Source organism: Varroa jacobsoni, unplaced genomic scaffold (assembly GCF_002532875.2).
Source record: "Varroa jacobsoni isolate VJ856 unplaced genomic scaffold, vjacob_1.0 scaffold_691, whole genome shotgun sequence".
NCBI lineage: Eukaryota > Metazoa > Arthropoda > Arachnida > Mesostigmata > Varroidae > Varroa > Varroa jacobsoni.
In genome coordinates, this window is record NW_019213593.1 from 49,681 (window position 1) to 68,458 (window position 18,778).

At 40.5% G+C, this 18,778-nt stretch overlaps 2 protein-coding genes across 2 annotated transcripts in view; one reads left to right on the forward strand and one right to left on the reverse strand.

Moving 5' to 3' along the window:
• Positions 1-5,024, forward strand: part of Mctp (multiple C2 domain and transmembrane region protein) — a 38,550-nt gene extending 33,526 nt beyond the window's left edge. The window contains exon 18 of the mRNA XM_086969278.1: positions 213-5,024. Coding sequence (XP_086825404.1) covers positions 213-287 — 75 coding nt within the window. The 3' untranslated portion in view covers positions 288-5,024. The remainder of the gene's footprint in view (positions 1-212) is intronic.
• Positions 5,025-6,165: 1,141 nt separating this feature from the next.
• Positions 6,166-18,778, reverse strand: part of LOC111262677 (atrial natriuretic peptide receptor 1) — a gene marked incomplete at its 5' end in the record, with an annotated part of 20,179 nt that continues 7,566 nt past the window's right edge. Inside the window, 14 exon segments of the mRNA XM_022837095.1 lie at positions 6,166-8,784; positions 8,962-9,053; positions 9,344-9,442; positions 9,712-9,815; positions 10,266-10,405; positions 10,707-10,830; positions 11,025-11,174; positions 11,694-12,033; positions 12,581-12,734; positions 14,400-14,471; positions 15,086-15,259; positions 15,531-15,614; positions 15,973-16,129; positions 16,679-16,763. Coding sequence (XP_022692830.1) covers positions 8,671-8,784; positions 8,962-9,053; positions 9,344-9,442; positions 9,712-9,815; positions 10,266-10,405; positions 10,707-10,830; positions 11,025-11,174; positions 11,694-12,033; positions 12,581-12,734; positions 14,400-14,471; positions 15,086-15,259; positions 15,531-15,614; positions 15,973-16,129; positions 16,679-16,763 — 1,889 coding nt within the window.

Genomic DNA, 18,778 nt, shown 5'->3' on the forward strand with positions numbered 1-18,778 from the left:
AATGGCGATTCGCTACCAATGAAATCCTTTGCATGAATGATCAAACTAGCAGAAACATTTCTAGGAATATTCTCAAACGTAATATGTGCATGTTTACGCAACGCGTACGATGACTCGTTGATTTCCCTATTTCTGTCTCAGAGAGCCACACAAAGTTGTCGTTTTGCCCTAACTATCAGATTATTCCTTTCTTTTGTCTCATGTGTCAATAGCTAAACAGCCGCGAGTTGAGGCCCGTACAGGCTTCGTCGGGGGAGGCCGACCGGAAAGCGCGCAAGCGGAAATGACGTCACGTGCAGCCGCACTTCCGGTGCACCGCTCCTGCCGAAATGCCATATTTGCAACGGACTTCGGCACACATTTGGCAAGATTACGGTAACACGAAAAAGGACGATGTCCATGTTTCTTCGAGTTGTTGCCGATCTGGTAGCATCGAGTCTCATTTGCCGAATCTACTCATCATCCGTACCAGTAGCATCATCTCAAGCATAATTTACAATGATCGACGGAAGGGCCGATTTCATCAGCTTCCTACAGATTCAACTATAATTATTGCTACTGTTGGTAATACAGTTAAAAAGCAAATGACGTCAAATTAGGAATCAAAAATTGTAGATCAGAGTCGAAGCTCGCTGTTTGCCTGGCGCTGGCTAACAGCATTGAAGAGACCGGACTCGTCAACGAGATCCGATCTCAATATTGGATTCGTTCGTGGTAGCAGCAACAGTTGTCGGTAAACATTAATGACCTTTATTGATAATCTTTTACGGCGATCATCGCTGCGTTATACATCTAAAATAAGAAACAGAAACAATGAGAGAATGATGGGGAACTGCTGACATCAGATGTATCTGATGTCATTCTTGTCTAATCTCATACGAACGTTAGAACAAACAAATTTTTCAGCTTTACTAGGATGTTTGCCTTTACTTGTACAATGGAGCTTCGATATGAACTCTTCCTGTTACTATCTTAATTGGTACTCCGAGACGTCATACCTAAATAGAGGTAAACAACTATTGAACATGGGACGAAAAGCTGACAAGCGTTTTAATCAGACCGCTAACTTTCGACGATAGGTTATTTGAGGAACTAAGTTCTATATTCGTATTGTTGGAAATAGTTATGATTACACATATACCGTATTTTTGTATAGCTACTTTACAATTACGTTTATTATTCGAGATGAAAAGACGGACACTTCTTTGGGGTATTAGTTTATATTTATGAGCATATACAAATGCTGAAACAATTTTTGCTCTCGGAGCAATTCCTGACAGAAACTAACCTGAACGGAAGTTAATTTTCTCAGGTGTTTTTATTGACACTTACGTTGTTCGTATTCTATATTTACAATGAAAAACCACCAATGTGCATTATGCTGAAGGGTCAGATAAGTGACATGCAAGTTACTCCTAATTGAAGTTTCATTTGCTTTCTTTTGATCAATTTCTGTTGGCCTAGTCTAACAAAAATACCGAAGGAAAAATATCGTCAGTGCAATTTTTATTTAGATTTCGTACCGCTTATGAGCTGCCGCATGCACTTGGTACAAACAGAATTCGTATTCATATGTATCGGGCACATACACACACGCATATAAACTGAACGTTTTAATCTTCTATTTAAAATCTACATGATTCACGTAGTGATAAAAACCTATCTCTTTTCATTAAACAATTCATTGAGATTAAGTCAAATAACTACGATTTTTACCAATATTATAAAGTACTGCCATAAATATGAGCATTCTAAAGATAACGACTGTGAAAGAACTACCAGCGAATTGTTAGTCAAGCAGCAAATGTATGTGTGCGACCCGCGGATACATACGAAAAGAATATGTCGGCACTTGTCGGCTTTCAGGTGCAATTTGTTTATAGATTGTACCCCGATCTCTATTTCCTAGTGCTATGCCTTCTCTGAGAAGCTTTAGCTCTCTCAAATTCAAGCTGCTTGGTATTATTCAGCGTTTGATAGAGGGAAGTAAGTTCTTCGCAATTTAAATCCAGTTCACGCTGTGAGATCGAAATGTAACGGTAACGCCTTCGGTAAGTGTTCATGTCAGATAAGGGCTGACACTAAAACTACCTACGTAAATACCGAGGTCAACCTTCAGAGCTGAAGGTAATTTGTGATCAGTTACAGTTGAAAGTAAGTGCGATCGCTGTTCTTAGATGCGATGGTCATTCGCTAGCAATCACTCATATTAATCCAGATATTGGTAAACGGCTCCAAATATTAGACATGCACCCGGGAGGGGCAGCAACCCTGCTGGCACATTTCTAACGCTCGATAACTGTTATGCGATCAACAACAGCATTAGATTACAATACTAGTTTTCTCTGGAGTCGTTTATGTCGCGTCCGACATATTCGTGTCATAAACGCACGTGACGGCCGCATTTACTTCGTAACCTGCCCAGACCGCTTGTCGGCCTTGTCAGTTTTCTCAACCCATTTGCTGCTGTTCGTATTGCTATTGACTGATGTTCAGGACCGTTGACTTCGTTCAGTTGGACTTTGGCCGTACTCTTTTCCTCGACCGTCACCCGATTATAGAAATGATGCGAACCCGAGGTTCTCTTTCAACCTTTCAGCTTTAGGCTAACAACGTAAACAGCGTCACACAATTATTGCCTTTATTATCTAGAGTTAACCGCTACCAATTGGCTCGTCATATTTCGAACGCGGCGAAGGCAGAAACTACCATTTTATATTTTTGGCGCCACACAACGCCAAGAGACGTCGCTGTACGCGTGGGAGAGAGGAATTAGAGAGGGAAAAACAAAATCATGCCTGAATGAATAGCCGCTAAAAGTTTTTTACGTTTTCGTTTGTCACAAGTGAACGTCTCTGAAGTGTGCCCGTCGAAAAATTTCCTTTTTTTTATTGAAACACGATAGTCAAATCAGTAAAGGCATTATAATATTAAATATATATATATATATATATATATATATAAAATAAATTACGATGTTAATCGCCGAAGGTCGAAAAACCGTTATGGTGCCGCTCGCACGTTTCAACGATGTTGACTTTGCCAGTTTATACTGACGTTAGTTCGTTAGTGTAGGAATTCGATAACAAGCGCTTGCTCCCGTTTCTTTTCAGTCTCAAACTAGTTGTATTCAAAGCGATGCCTAATCAATTCGTACTATGTACCCATTTGGTTTAGCCATGAGTTTTGTTGCACGTACACATATGTCTAGTTAGGGGCTTCCTGCGGGTGCGTGTACTCAATTCTGTTCAATCTAGCTGACAGCAGTCCGCTTCTCTACTGCTCAAGCAAACGACATGGCACTGTTACGCATTTACATTAGTTTCTTCTATTTAATATACATATATATATTAAAAAGGAGTCTCTGCAATGCTTGGAAGCTATCTATTGTAGCGGTGGCCCAAACAGGACCGCCGTCAAAGAATCCAGCTACTGCAATGATGAATGCAGGAAAATTAGGACAACGCTTCGAATTGGGAAGCGTAAGCTCTACTAATAAATGCAGTGTTACATTGCGTATCGATAAGCGTCCTCGAATACTCACGTTTTACCAATGCATATCAAACTGTTTTATCTTTGTTAATTTCCTGCATATAATAGCATAACATGAGCGCTAGATTATGTTATAGATTATGTATAGCTGATAGAATAACAAGTTGCTAACGGCCATTGCTACCATTACTCCTATGAAAGACTTGCTGCAAGCACCTCCGAGAATCGCCGAGATATATATATATATAAAACTCTTTATGAATATATAACTAGACAGAAAAAGAAACACCTCGATATATATATATATATATATATAAGAGTATCAAAGTGAATATCGTGCCGAGCACAGTTTTTCAACTTTGTTCGCGCCAACGAGTACATGTGAATGAAGTTGACCTTTTGCCAATTCTTAGACAAAAAGAGGTTACATGAGGAATGATGACCGTGAAGACGCTGATAATATTAATCGGCTATTAATTTTTCAAGGCAATAATTACTATACATAAATATGTATTGCTAGTTATATAATTTAGCTGAGTAGATAGGTGAGCATAAAAGGAAGCTTATCTTTTCTCTCAGCAAGAGAAAAAGAACCGTCTTAAAGAAAAAAAAAAAGCTATTATGGTCACTTACAAATGATAACAGTGTAAAAGTGAGAGAGCATGTTATCGTTGTGCGCTTGAGAACGAAAAGTCGTTGGAGATGGATACTGTATTATGAAAACCCTAGCTTCTACTATAACTCGTACGATTAACGTTTGGACGTTTAAATTTCATCGTTTTTAATCATAAGTTTATAAGTGTTGCTATCATTAGAAAGCGGGCTGAAGCGGGTGAAAGAAAAAATACAGTCGAAGACAAGCCAACCATTTCTCCCGTTACCAAACCCATCATAGGTTTACTGGACGATTTAAACAATTTATAAAAGAAGTATAATATTTTTACAGAAGAAGAGAAAACTGCATTACAGCACCAATCGTTTCGTTTCATTCAATACACAAGTACATAGGCAAACTGAATATATATAGATGGGTCACCCTATTGTGGTACTCTGATAGGGGGGTCACCGATGATTGCTTCGGTGACCCCCCTATCAGAGTCGGAAGATATTGTAATATACGTGATACATGAACTTATTAACCGAAGTTTGACTCAGACTGGAGTGTGGTCTGTTGTTATTGTTGTTGTTGATTATTGTTAGTCTATTAATTAATTAAAAAATCATGAAGATGGCGGGAAGACGTTTGAGTGAGAGTTTAGCCAGGTGATAACAATAAAAGTTAATAATAATAATATAGTAATAAAACAAATCATATTTATTATTTCAGTTGGTACGAAAGGCGCAATATGCTAAAGATAACTTACAATAAAAAATACATGCAATCCTTTAATTTACTGAGATATTCTTTCCTGAGCAGTCGATTTAGGAAATAAGGCATCGTATCGCACGTCCACTGCACAATGCTTAGTCTGTACTCGCATCGATACTAACTTACTTTAATCGCGTGTAGTAAATAAACGTACTAAATTAAATTTCAATTGTCTTGACAAATATTTCTAAGACAAATATGTCTTATAGATTTCTGAAGCTGTTACTACGGCTTCCGTCGTGAACGTCGGAAGTTAAAACTGCTAGGTAGTTACGGATACGAACGGCTAGATTACTGTTGAACGTACAGAGTGTTCGGAGTTAATTGACAGAAAATTGCTGTCGCTGTTGACAACCAATATCTAGACTAAAGCAGATGTCTTGATGAAACGCTTAGGCCGTTCAGGCAGGCACGTGACTTGCAGACGTATTTATTCGTCCGTGCAGTTACTATTAACTTTGAAAAAATACTGATAAAAATCTCGGAATTTTTCCAAAGCTACTTGGGCACTGGCGATCGCTCAGACTGCCGATTTCATCATATACATAAGTGACATGAAAAAACCCTGAAAATGCTGTGCTTAATTGGGCCGGGCGGATTAGCTAGACAGCGAGCTTTGTACCAGTAATCAGTCCTGTGAAAAGCCCGTTGGAACTAGCCGTTGTCGCTCGATCAACGCATGGAAAAATCGGCAATCGTTGATAGTGTTGGCAACTAATCGAGACATTAGAAACTCTACTGCATTGGGACCTTCATGGTGAAATCATAGTGCTTCTCAAAAAAGCTTTCAGAGTGATAATAGTTCGCTACGGGTGTAATTATTTTGGGAACGGAAACTGCGACGCTGAGGAACAAAGCTGGGTCAGCGTGTTGTAGCTCCCATCGAAACGCGACAAGGCTAGAGAACAGAAAGCGAGCCCAACAGCGGCGTGGTGACGTTTCACGGTGACCAAGGCGACAGCATGAGTGATAGTAATACGAAATTATAGCTGCGAAAGCGTTGGATTGCCTACTACTCAATGGCCGTTGTCTCTGGCATGATAAGTGTCTCGCTTCTTTTCAAAGAGAATTGCCCATTTTAATCGGCCAGCAACACAAGTAGCGGATGAACTAATGCGAATGCTCGCGAGCACTCCCATTTTATCCCGGATACCCAATTTATTGTGCGTTCCCATGCTCATACATCTATGTTTCGAGTTTTACGTTTCGTATTGACAAAAGAACCCTATTTGCTCTGCCAAGCTGCCATAATGTCAGGCATAAGGACGAAATGTACGACTATATAGTAATGAATACGCCGAAAAAAGACATCATTCAATCTTATATGCATTTTATGTGTACACAAAGAATATATGTATAGGGTAGTAGGAGTAGTGGTATTATATATGTCATACTCATGATACAATATAATGCTACGCTAGATTTACATGTTTACTTTTGCATGCCGTATATGCAATATACAATGCGTGAAATACAATGCCCTGTTTTGGTCCTCGACGGAAGGGGAACGAGAGCACGCTTTGTCTTCAGCGTAAAGCACACAAATAGTTCAGCCCGGCAGTTATACAGATGGCACTAATTATATCGAACTACATACTGTCGAAGAAGAAGTCGATCGAATAAATTTGCCGGAAGACTGAGTCAACGTTGTCGTTATGAATGGTAAATTATATAGCTTGAAGCTCACCTGCAGTCGGTAATGATAGTGAGAAACTGAAATGAAGTCATTAAGGCCAGTCGTAAAAACAAAATTTTAAATGCATTAACATGATCTTTTTGGACTGTAACTGGAGCCCCACGAAGAGATTCCTTCCCTGACCCTTAGCGCTCCACAGTAACATCTCTTATTGATTACTATCTGAGCCATGCCGTAGACGAGCTAAGCACCCCCGAAGCAGAACAGGGTAATAGAAGGTGGGAACGAGCAGTGTTTTACGCGTCGAGCTGCGTTCCCCACGTTCGTTACAGGACGCTTAACTCATTAACGTTATAATGTGTGTGTGTGTATATATATATATCCCGACTGTACTACGCATGCAATTTTACGAAGGTGTTTGTGCTTCTGTTCCTATGTTTTCCTTACAAATACATAATATATTCAATATTAAAGAATGTGTGTGTATGTGGATGTATATAGAAATAAGCTGCATCCCGACGTGCGTTTCCGTTACTTTGATAGTAAATCATCCTGTTTCATAGTTTCGATATTCACACGCTTCACAATACAACGAAAGTAATAAGAGGACATTTATCCGTCACCGCTTTGTCTAGTTCATCTAAAATAGCACGCGATACACCGTCGACTCATCACACACTCTGTATCAAACATACGCTCACCTCGGTGTCAGTTAGTTTCTTTTGTTTATATCAATAGTAGCATTCTCTTAAATTGCCGCATATATGCGTAGAGAAAACGGCATCTGAAAGGCTTCATGAAGACGGCCATGTTTAGCGCTCCCCTTGGTCATTCAGGTTCGGCGAGTACAAGGTAGGTGCTCGAGACGAGGTAAAAATGGAAATGTCTATGGTTTGTTAGCCAATTTTCGTCAATTTATTAGGTTGAAATTGTCCGAGATGCTCCGTTGCTCGACAGGAACGTTCTACAATTTAGGCATCCAGCATTCGCTTATGGCAATGGTCCTTCGAGGCAGGCAAGCTGATGAGAACTTTTTAGGTGCCAATTAGCCTTAACCTAACAATACCTCGACTAACAGTCGAGGTATTGTCTATCGATGGTCAATTAGATATTTTTTGTTTTACGTACGGTTTTTAGTAACTTTGACATACGCGATAAATGTACAGTTGTATATCTTGGACCACTGCCTCGTAATGCTATAAATCAACGAATCACGGTGAGTGTTCCTATTATACAATAAGATTTTCCTATAGCAACAACCACGCTACGACGAGTAGGCCTATCAATGCCAGCGGATCGCTGGCAGCCCTGAGATACAAATTCGGTCGGCATCCGATCGTCATTGTACTTCACTTAATAGACAATCATACAACGGTTTAGAGGGGCACGTCCATTGATTCTATCTCGTGGTCATGCACCCGATTTCATTTGCGTTATATTATATAAGCGCAGTGTTATTAAATATGCTACTTAGTAATATTCGCCAACTTTTATATAATTGTCACATTTACAGCTTTAGGTGTATAGTTAAAGGCATTGCCCTCTCACAAAATCCCTCCAAATTTAGCGCTGTTACTCTCTCATTGTAAATGGTGGTCATGTTCGTGTTGTTATTACTATATAATTCCATGTACCGAATGGATTTCGCCATAGTATGTACAAATCATGTGTACTATAATGGTACAGGCACCAGATATCCATTGTGCTATTTCGGTAAACCTGGTCGATTACCCTTTATTGAACTGAATTGAATCACGTCACTCCGTAGATCTAACCCTCATCACCGGTACCATTAATTCAAAACTAGTTGCTGCTAGGGAATAGGGTGGGAATTGTACATACGTAATTTATATTTATTTTTCTCGTATACATAGGTTGTGAACGATATGATGCAATGATGACAGGTAACGCCTTATATCAGTAGCTCTCCTTGCGTTGTCGCTCAGTCGACCTTTTCCCTAAGCTATATAGGTATATAATCATTTAGACCCCCAGGTTGGGTAATAGATTGGCGATTGTAGACGGTTACAACGTTTGTGTAGTGACTTCTGTCAAATATATTCTTGTTTGTATTTATATGTGGGTATGAAGGCTGAGTTAATTTTTATAACTAACGATCTAGTGAAGCAATGATGCTTGTCTGTCGACAATCACGAGTTGTTTTTCTTCGAGTTCAGATATCTTTGAGAAGATGTTCATTGGTAAAGAAGGTGCCCTGAAGACCGATCTCTGGGGAAAACGGCGGATCTTCGGCCTCCAGAAAGTACGTGATCATTTGTCCTTTTCCCTGTAAGTATATGCACGAGAACATTTGTGCGTTTTAAAGCTTAGAACAAATTTAGAAGGCTGGAAACGAGGCATGTTTATGCCTGATTTTGAACCTGGACCGCTTATTTCATCCCTAAAATTTCGTTCATATATATTAATCGTTCCCGTGTCACGTTGCAGCGTACGTGATGCTTACCTTTACTTGGATCTCGCCCCTGCAGGTGGTTTTGAATGTGCCGAACGTGTCGAGAAGACGTTTCGTATCTCCTGTGATGTGTATCATCATTGCTGCAATGTAAAAAATTATTCAAATAATGTACAATATTAGTTAGACCAACGGATACATGGGTAGCCATACGTGCGAAAATTACATGAATGCAAAAATCACTTCCTTCTTGAGTGGCTTTTTTTTCTTAGTTCAACGGCGACGGCAGTACACACGCCAAAAGGGATTCGATTCTAAACCCCGTGTTTTCCGGAGTGGAGTATTATTCATCACGTTCACAGACGGAGCTCTATAGGCCCTCGCGTTAATCCTACTACAGCAATGCCATTGAAATTAGCAAATAATTCGTTACCCTCTCCGTAGCTTTCCATACGTGAGGCCGTATTAACGGAATCACCAAAAAGGCAATATCTTGGCCTTTTTAACCCCACAACGGCCGCTGCGCAGGGACCTAAAGGAAAGATAGATACAATGTTTTTATTTCTAATCGTCTTACTTCCAGCATTCAACTGCCACTGAGACAGCCGATAGTGACAATTCCATTACATGCAACTGGGTGCCCTTTCAAAGCCGTAGTTCTCAATCTACTTCTAGACCGGAAGCCAATGTCAACGACGCCGCGTGTGATGGAACTGCGTGAAACCAATACATGCGTATTGAGTAAACGCATGGTTTTAGATAGTCTGTTGATTGCAAAAATGTTTGCAACGTTAGAATTACCTGAGTGAACCCCTATACGAAGTTGCAGCTTTTCGGTGGGATGATGCCGAACCCTAAACTGTTTAATGGCTTTGAGCAAACTCAGGGTCATCCGAGCGATTTCCCTGCAAAGCGCAGTTAGTGTCGTATATATAATATACATATATACAATTATTTCCCGATCACTAAGCTAGTCTACTCATAGCTACGATCGAAATCCATAAAATCGTCTACTATAGTGTGCAAATGTAGCCCTATTTGTCACTATAATCCCTTTTTTCCGTAAATGTATCTCTGTTATAGTACTATATAATAATATTATGATTAAAGGGTGCATCAATAACGACGTTACGACAGATCTAACGATTTGTTATTTCCAGCATAATCGTGTTCTTTTTTCCCAGACCAGAAAGCAGTACATGTTGGCGCAGCGCTTTTTCGAAGTAATTCTTTTCCTGGAGCGTTGGTTGGCTTCTTTTTCTTTTTCAATGGTAATATAAAAAGGATCACATTTATATGCGAGAAAAAATCAATAAAATTCTGATCGGCTCGCTGTTCGCTTGCCGCCAATTCACCTGGCGTGTTCATTTCCGTTACGGACGGGCAAGCCGCTTACGACCATATAGGCGTCGCCGATGGTTTCGACTTTGAACACGTCGTAGTTCTGGATGATTGCGTCGAAGCACGAGTATAGGTCGTTCAGAAGGTCCACCACCTGAGCATTGAAGGCACAATTTAGCACCTGCCTATAGTCCCACAGTTACTGGGAAAGGCCACAGGAACACTTATTCATCTACTTAAGAATTTACCGTGCATTTCATCTGCTGTTCCGATCCTAAAAGTATCACCGTATCACTAAATACGATCGGGAAAATGAAAATAAGAATGAGTCAATTCTACGGTGCCATAGATACAGTTACTAACACGTTAGCGGATACGATGTGCGCATACCGAAACTATGGATAAAGCATCTGGAAAATTGAATGCCAACTCAGTCGGAGCGCTTGCCCATTTACCTGCATAGGTGTTGAATTAGCACAGATCTGCGTGAAGCCTACGATGTCACTAAAACAAATGGTGACCCATTCGAACGCCTCTGGCTTCACGTACTCACCACGTTTCAACTGCTCGGCCACGTACCTAAGCACACAATTATTTTAATTAATCAAGATCAGTGCGCTTCTCTGCCGTTATCGACCGTACTTGTCAACGATCTGTAAAAGCTAGGTACGCTTGCCGCGTGAGGCTAGCTCAGGAGAGGCTGACAGCTATTCGAACGAAACAAACCAAATGCATTTCCTGCCAGTGATCGACCATTGACGTTCTATCTTTACCTGGGCAACACTTCATATAGAAGTTCGTCGCTCTTTCGCTTTTCCTCGACGAGAAGTGCAGTTTTATTTTCAACTAGTTGTTCGAGATTGTTGGCGTATTGTTCCATCCGCTTCAATAGGTTGTCTAATAAGTTGCTACTTCCCATGGACCTGGAAGGCACGTAACGGAAAGCGCACAGTATGACCTTTATAGTTACCGTTGGCTAATACCGATGGGTTTTATGGCAGTACATGATACACGGAAAGTATTACGCGATTTTAGCAAACGGACGCCATTTCACGCCTGGAGATACAATAAAAATATACTACAATGTAAATGTTATTATCGAAGTATTATTATAAGCGAAACCTCTTTTTGTTCTAGTGAAGTTTTTTCTGATTAATTTTCCTCTATCAGTGCTTGCTTACCGATGTACATAAGCATGGCTGCACCGATAATCTCAACACATAATACATAGTTTTATAATACATGAAGGCGAATATCTTCACGCAAACGTTAAGAGTCGCCCCTTAGACGTATTTACTACTTGAATACCTATTTCGTTAGTTCGAATGTCAACCGTCGGCGTACTGCAAAAATTCAGCCCGCTCGGAATCGGTCTTCCGTCGCGTGCACTTTTACGGATTGTTGACTGGCGCCAGCGCGCTACCTTCTAGCTAGCAACTTACTTCGTGTACTTTTTCATGAGTTGCTTGATGATAGCAAATGACGGTCGGAGTGATGGGCTTTCGTTCCAACAGAGCTTCATCAGCGACAGCAGTTCACGAGGACAGTCATCTGGCGTGACATCTGGTCGAAACGGAGGATTCGAGCCCAGCTTGACACGAAAGAGAATTTCTTCGGGTGGTAGAAAATGCCGCGAGTACTTTTCTAGATTTTCGAAAGGGCCCGAACGGGTGATAATCTCTTGCAGAATGATGGCAAAGCTGTACACATCGCCTTTCTGCGAGCCACGCCGAAGAGGCAGGTCGCCTCGGAGATGTTCAGGCGCACACCACAGCAGATCACCTAGTACGACAAGATGTGAAAGATCGTAGCTTCAATATTGAAGTTATAAGTTGAATTTTGACAAATTTTTAGGTAAGATGCGGCACCTTATACGTATGCATTATTCGTATATTACTATACGTACGTGAATGCTAGACGTTATAATTTTATGCCAGGACGCTTTTTGCGCGGTATTCGTGTGAACTTCGAAAAGAACTTGCATTCAAAGAGAGATTAGTTCAGCTTGGTGCGATACTGACGTGTTTGCCTGCTGTTCTAAAAGTAATATGAGGTGATTTGACTTCAAATTCGATTGTAGAGACGCCTCGCTTCTCCGGGAAGCCATCCGATACGCTTTGAACGGTAAACTTCAACGTCTTGAGCAGGGACAAGCTTCTTTCTGCTCTAATATGAATTTTTGTATAGTCAGTCAATGATGCCACGTCTAGCTTATTGAATTGTTTGTTCAGCTAGGGCCAAATAAGTGCTTTTGCTTATCAATATACACTAATTGCGTAGTGCACGCTAGAATTCGGTAGGCTAACAGCATCTACTTCATTGCACTTACGTGGATCTTCAATCTCTGGTAGGGCGACTTGTCTTCGAAGCTCTCGCAGGCCGAAGTTCGATATCTTGACAACAAACCGTGCGTCAATAAGACAAGTTGTCGAACGCAAACGACCGTGGCAACCGATGAAGTTCGAGTGGAGGAAACACATGCCCTGAAATTGTTAACGGCAGTATGTACCTCACTGGCTGAGTAGCTGAATAGTAGATATATAAGGTACGTGCTACATGCTACATCGTTCATTAGACCGTTCGTTTCAATCATGGGAGAATGTCTACGACGCCTCTGTGTAACTTTGTTCTTCCCACGCTGCCCTCCAGAAAGGGACGTTCTTCGGTAGACAACGTCGCAGACGAATCAAACACGGTTTCGCCTTCGCGTTATCTCTATTGTCCGTCAGCAACTACAAATAGGTTTAACGATCCATAAGCTTAGCACACTGTTTGTGTTACCCCGAGGTATTTATAAGCACTCTACACCATTGTGCATTATTACTTTACTGCGGGTTTTTTCGTTCATTGATCCACTTTGGCGACATTCGGCCACGATATCCTGTCTTAGAGACCCCTTTGTTAGTTTTCCCAATGATGTTAAGTATTTCCTAACACGGTGAATAACCTAGGTAAGCTTTGGCACTCTATACTGTATATATATATACTATAATCTATACTGTGTAGGAAAATAGATTTCGATCATAAAAGCGAGAAAGAATAAATCGAAAAGAGATCATGTCAAACATGGCACCAATTCAATGAGCACCGTTAATCACCCTAATTGAGCTCAGATTCCCTACGCCATGCTATACTAATATTGGCCGAAGGAAAATTCGCCAAACGGATCAGTGATGGTGGTCGAAAGTAGACTGAGCTTGTGATTCGCTGTAAGAATCGTTGTATCTAGTTCAAGGTCGCTGAACTTTAACCTAGCACTTGGAATGAAAAACTGCAGGTCGCCAAGTGACAACAGTTTGACCTTCATAAATCAGCTTGCAAAAAGTCAAAAATGGTCAAAATTGTCAGCAATCGCTGCGCAGGGGGCAAAAGCGGGATATGAATGCCGCCTGTAAAAGTTGTGTTGAAATTTTCGAATCACCAAGAGGCGCAGAGGCCAGACAAGGCTTCAGGCTACGTCTTTTCAGAGTACTGTGGCAGCTAGTTGATACAGTACGAGGCGCTGCTGCTGCTACTACATTGTGCATGGTGAGAGAGAGTCGCGGAGCCTGCAAAGACTTATTTGTTGAGCATGCCTTATCAAACGAATCGTATTTCACCTTGGGCAAACTGCCCCTTGTTGACCAAGAGCAGTCGTGAAAGGAACAAAAGGAAAAGCTTCTTGTACTATCACTATCGTGTAACGCCAAATATCAGCGATGAACTGTTTGCTTTTGCTTGTTTGTAACCGTTGACGGTAGAGACGGCGACGACGATGTTGTACGGCGCCATGGTATGGCTTTTGAAGGGAACGTTTCGGGGGGTTTTCGTTATGCGCCCCGAATAGTGTAACACGATCAAAATTGCTACAAATTTCTCTCACAGCTGCTCCCTTACGACTATAGTAATAAAATAACGCTAGTGGGGTCTCTGCAACCATATGTACTTGTCTATATACGAACGGAGATGTTTGTTAGCTTCAGCTAAGCCAAAAATCGCGCGGACATCAGTCAGAAAACCAGAATTAACGTTTTATTAACCAGAATTAACGAGTTATTGATATGTGGGTAAATATACGATGTGTCAATTTACGAAGTGCGACGACTGTATAGGTAGTAATAGATAGCTGAACAAACTGCAACGAAAAAGTTAACCTCATATAAACTTACCTCGACAATATCGTTGATGATTGAGTACCTAAAAGTCCAGTCTAATCGCAGGGATTCGTTTTCGAGAAGGTCCTGCAATTGATATGCAAAACAGGTTACATAGAATAAAGTATATTTTTTGCTAGTAATAAGTAGTTTTTGCAAAGTATATTTTTGAATTTTTCTTGAAATTTATAATCGATAAATTGTTTCATAAAATGCCGTTCTGTCAAACATCAAATGCCATATAGCCAAGTCACTATTCTACAAGCGAAGCATTATAAAGCATTGGGGTAGCGTAAGCTTGAACGGAAGAAGTTCAGCCATTACTTCACTACCATTAGCGCATCGTTGATGTTGCATGGCAAGATGGAGATAGAAATGAATTCGCAAAGCGTCTATTTGTATGTAAATTGTTGATGGATTAACGCTCGTTGGACTTCAATCTGTCGTCTAGTCGCAAGATGCCAGTTATTCTGTAAGAAAGAAGCTTTGATCATCGCGAAGGTCTGTGCTGTCAGGCTTACGATTATCTCACGAATTCCTTCGCCCAGCTAGTATATCAAATACAACATAGTTTTAACAGGGGCAGATAGATCTGAAACGTGTGCAATTTTTGGCACAAGTCTTTACATCGATCTAGATGTCTTCTAGTATCCTATTTGGAATATGTACCCGAGTTAGAAAGGATAGGGTAGACGACTCACCCGCAGGCTACCTCGAGGGCAGTATTCCATGACGACGCCAACGTTTAGATCCTCAGCGGTTAACCCAATTAAGCGGACGAGGTTTTCGTGCGTCAAGTCGTGCATTTGTTTTAGTTCCAGCAGAAAGGATCGGGTGGTCGTGAACTTGCAGATACGTAGTTGACGAACCGCTACCTGCCCAAGCCAATGGTAATAACAACATCAAAACACGGAAGTATAGTAAAATTACCACAACACACATAAAAAGCTGATGCGTCCTAGAAATTAAAGCAATGATTAGGTACGTTCCCTTAAATCCGAAAGTAATTAGCTAAATGAATCATTTGAGCAATACAACCACTGAAATTATTACCATCTAATTGTCTACAATTATCTACAATAGATACGACTAACACTGAATGATATGATAGGCTCTAAACTATGTTTGTGCAGCCCCTTAACTGACCTTCATGCCCTTGTATATTCCAATATGTACATTTCCGAATCTTCCAGGAACACCATTTTCAACAGGAAACCCGGTTCCGAAACGCTGGAAATAACACAGAAATAATTTTTGATTTTTCAAACTGAAGCGACAATGATGAATCATTTCAAGGCATTGTCAACCTCATTCGAGAGCTATAAAATGATTTAAAAATTAAGTAACCCGTATGTGATACAATATACACACCGTAATACGCAAGTAATATGTGTCATTAAATTTTAAGGCTTTTCAAAAGTGTCTAAAGCATGTCTTCAAAAGATGATTGTTGTCTAACAGACAACATATAATAATGTAGAGACGTAACAGACTTGCCCTGCGTACGAGGACGTGGAATTCTGTTGTCAAATCTCTCAAGATAATACTGCCCTATTAAAAATATGACGACCATTGTCGAACAGCTTACCGGTGAAGTTTTCGACTCGGTGGCACCATTATTTTGGCCATCACCGTTGATCGAAAGCGACGTCGCAGACTTACGCTGTTGTTTATCCGGATAGCTGATTTCGTCCCATTTGATATGCCACCAAAGGTTGGCTAACTGGGTTTCGAGTTTCATTTTCCTGCAGAAACGCGACCACAACAAAAAAAAAACCCACAAATTATAGTCCGGTTCCGCGGTGGCAGAAGTGCTCGACTTTTTTTTACATTTTAAATTTTTAAGACAAACAGAAATGCAGCTAATATCACAGAGTCAACATCAACATAAAAGAAATGTTATCAATATCATTCGAATGAAAATATCTGATGTACGGATTAGTGGGCCAACGCTGACGGTCTCTTTGAGAGCATCTGGTTTCCCAGGTATTTTTGCACATATTTTTATGTAAAATTTCAAACATTACTTTGTTGCAGGCGCCCTTAGTTGTAGTTAATTATACCTCAATCGAGCAACAGGCACTACTTGTAACCAAGTCGGTTGTTACTCGTTTCTATAAGTTTCTTATTGAATACTTCCTGCCACAGCTTAGCATTGGAGGTTTGGCGTTGGTAACATAGGTCATTAGTAGGATTGAAAATGAGCCATTTTTTACGGATACTAAAATACGCTTCACTGACGAAGGTGAAATTATTATTATTATTATTATTAATTATCCAAAGGAAACGCTTGCCTGTAAAATATGAGTGCGATGACTGCCATTCCAAGGAAGCTGGCTAAAGTCACCACCGTGATGACAATGAGAAGAATTGGCGATTCTGAAATACCGGTTATAAGTATACTCAATTACTTATAATGAATAATTATTTTACTAAAATATATACGCTTTACGACAACAAAAAATTACTAGGATTATCGCGTAGGCCAAAGCGGATTATGGTATGCCAGTCTGTATACGAAGGAAATTTCATCTCAACTATGTTTAAATAAGACTGTTCTATTACGACACTTATTTTTAGTTTCCAGGTGCGCTGAGATTTTGAAATCGTAATACATTTTGCTCGGATACGACCAGCTAAGCCTTTAGAAGGCGAGTGATCGACGCACAAATGCTCTTCTGGCCTAGAAAATTGTGCGCCTTAGGTTCAAGATCTGTAAGCTTAAGGGACGATTTAAAGACGGTCCCGTCGCTTTCGTTTTGGAAAATGTGATGTGGATGATTTTCCTCGTACTGCTTGAGCAAATAACAAAAAAAAATTGATGAAATCCCATGCCGCCAAGGAATTAAACGCCCACCACCAAACAAGTCATCTATTTGAAGCAAAAAATACTCGACGTTTCGATAGCACTTGAATTGACGTAAAGTAATTAACTCGATCGTGTTTCCATTGGCGAGCTTCCGCAACAAACATAACAAAATCAAGCTATATTTCTAAAACAGTATCACAAATGATTGAAGGTGGGCCACGTACGATAATAGCTTGTAAATCAAAATAATGTGCCTCACAAAGCCTGGCCTAACACCAGTTAGCGGAACGCTACGTGTTTGGTAGGATTGGGAAGAAAACGTGCGCTACGAATTGCTGCGGCCTGGCAAAATGGTTAGCTCGGACCTCTACCGTGAACGGTTAACCACAAGAGTAGAATAATCTCTTTAGTTACTAATTAAAAACTGTTTAATTAATAATGAAAAACGTCGATCGAAGCCACTGGACACAAAACGCATTGTCTTCCATCATAACAACGTCCGAGCACATACGTTTTTTGGAAACCCCACAAAAATAAATACAATGCGGGCAGGACGTTTTCATATGCCCGCCGTATATTCCGGATAGTGCACCATTATACTACCATTTGTTCGTAGACAGTCCTTTATCGAATACACAGCGTAACACCTGTAGCAAGCTTCATGAGTATTGCAACTGCAAGCTAAATACATTAGAGATAAGACGATGAGAAGGTAAGGAGCAACGATCAAATTCAATATATGAAGTTGTCCCTGTGTAGACGACTAGCTATTCTCAGACGAAAACAAGCTTTTGTACGTGTTTGAAACGAGATTTGTAGATGTCGGCTCCCGGATCTGCTTATATTTTGCGCAAGATGTTTTCCACCTATATTCTAATGCGACTGGCAGAAAAAATCTGTCAGGATCCCAATTCGGTATCTATTATAAAACTTTGTGTTGTATTGGAAGGCTGTACGGTTACCAAATAGCGTCGCTTTCTGTCACGTGGTGAGGCAGCTATCTTCTATTGTAATCAATTCTATTCAAAATAATCGATAAGTATATTGAACTTTTTTTTTTTTCTTACGTACAAGAAATGAATCTCAGTTGGTCTAGTGATAGTGGAAAAGTTTTAGTACTCCCACAAGGATGTCTGGTTTCGTGCATGCCAGCCAGCTCCTGTATTCCCCTATGTCAATAGATACCTTTCCACAATCGGATAGCATCCGCTAGTTGTGCCCTCCCTGAAGCTGGTAGTTCGATTTGTTGTCGGAAATACACTGCCCGAATGTTTGCTCGTCCAGTAGTTCACGAATTACAGGATTTAGGACCGGATTGTTGTGACGCAAAATCGTTTACTTGGCCCACGAACCCGAATGACCCGAAAATACTATGAAAATATACTATGAAATACCTAACTGCAACAACCGCCAAAAAAGGATTAAGCCGCAAGATGCACGGCTCTATTGATTCCGAAAACTGTTATGTTTACATATTTAAAATGTAAGCAATCATTGCTTACATCACTAGGAGTGTGATCCTTACTGGATCGGCGACGACAACAAGTAAGTGCATTGTGTTGGGTTGGGTTGGGTTGGGTTGGGT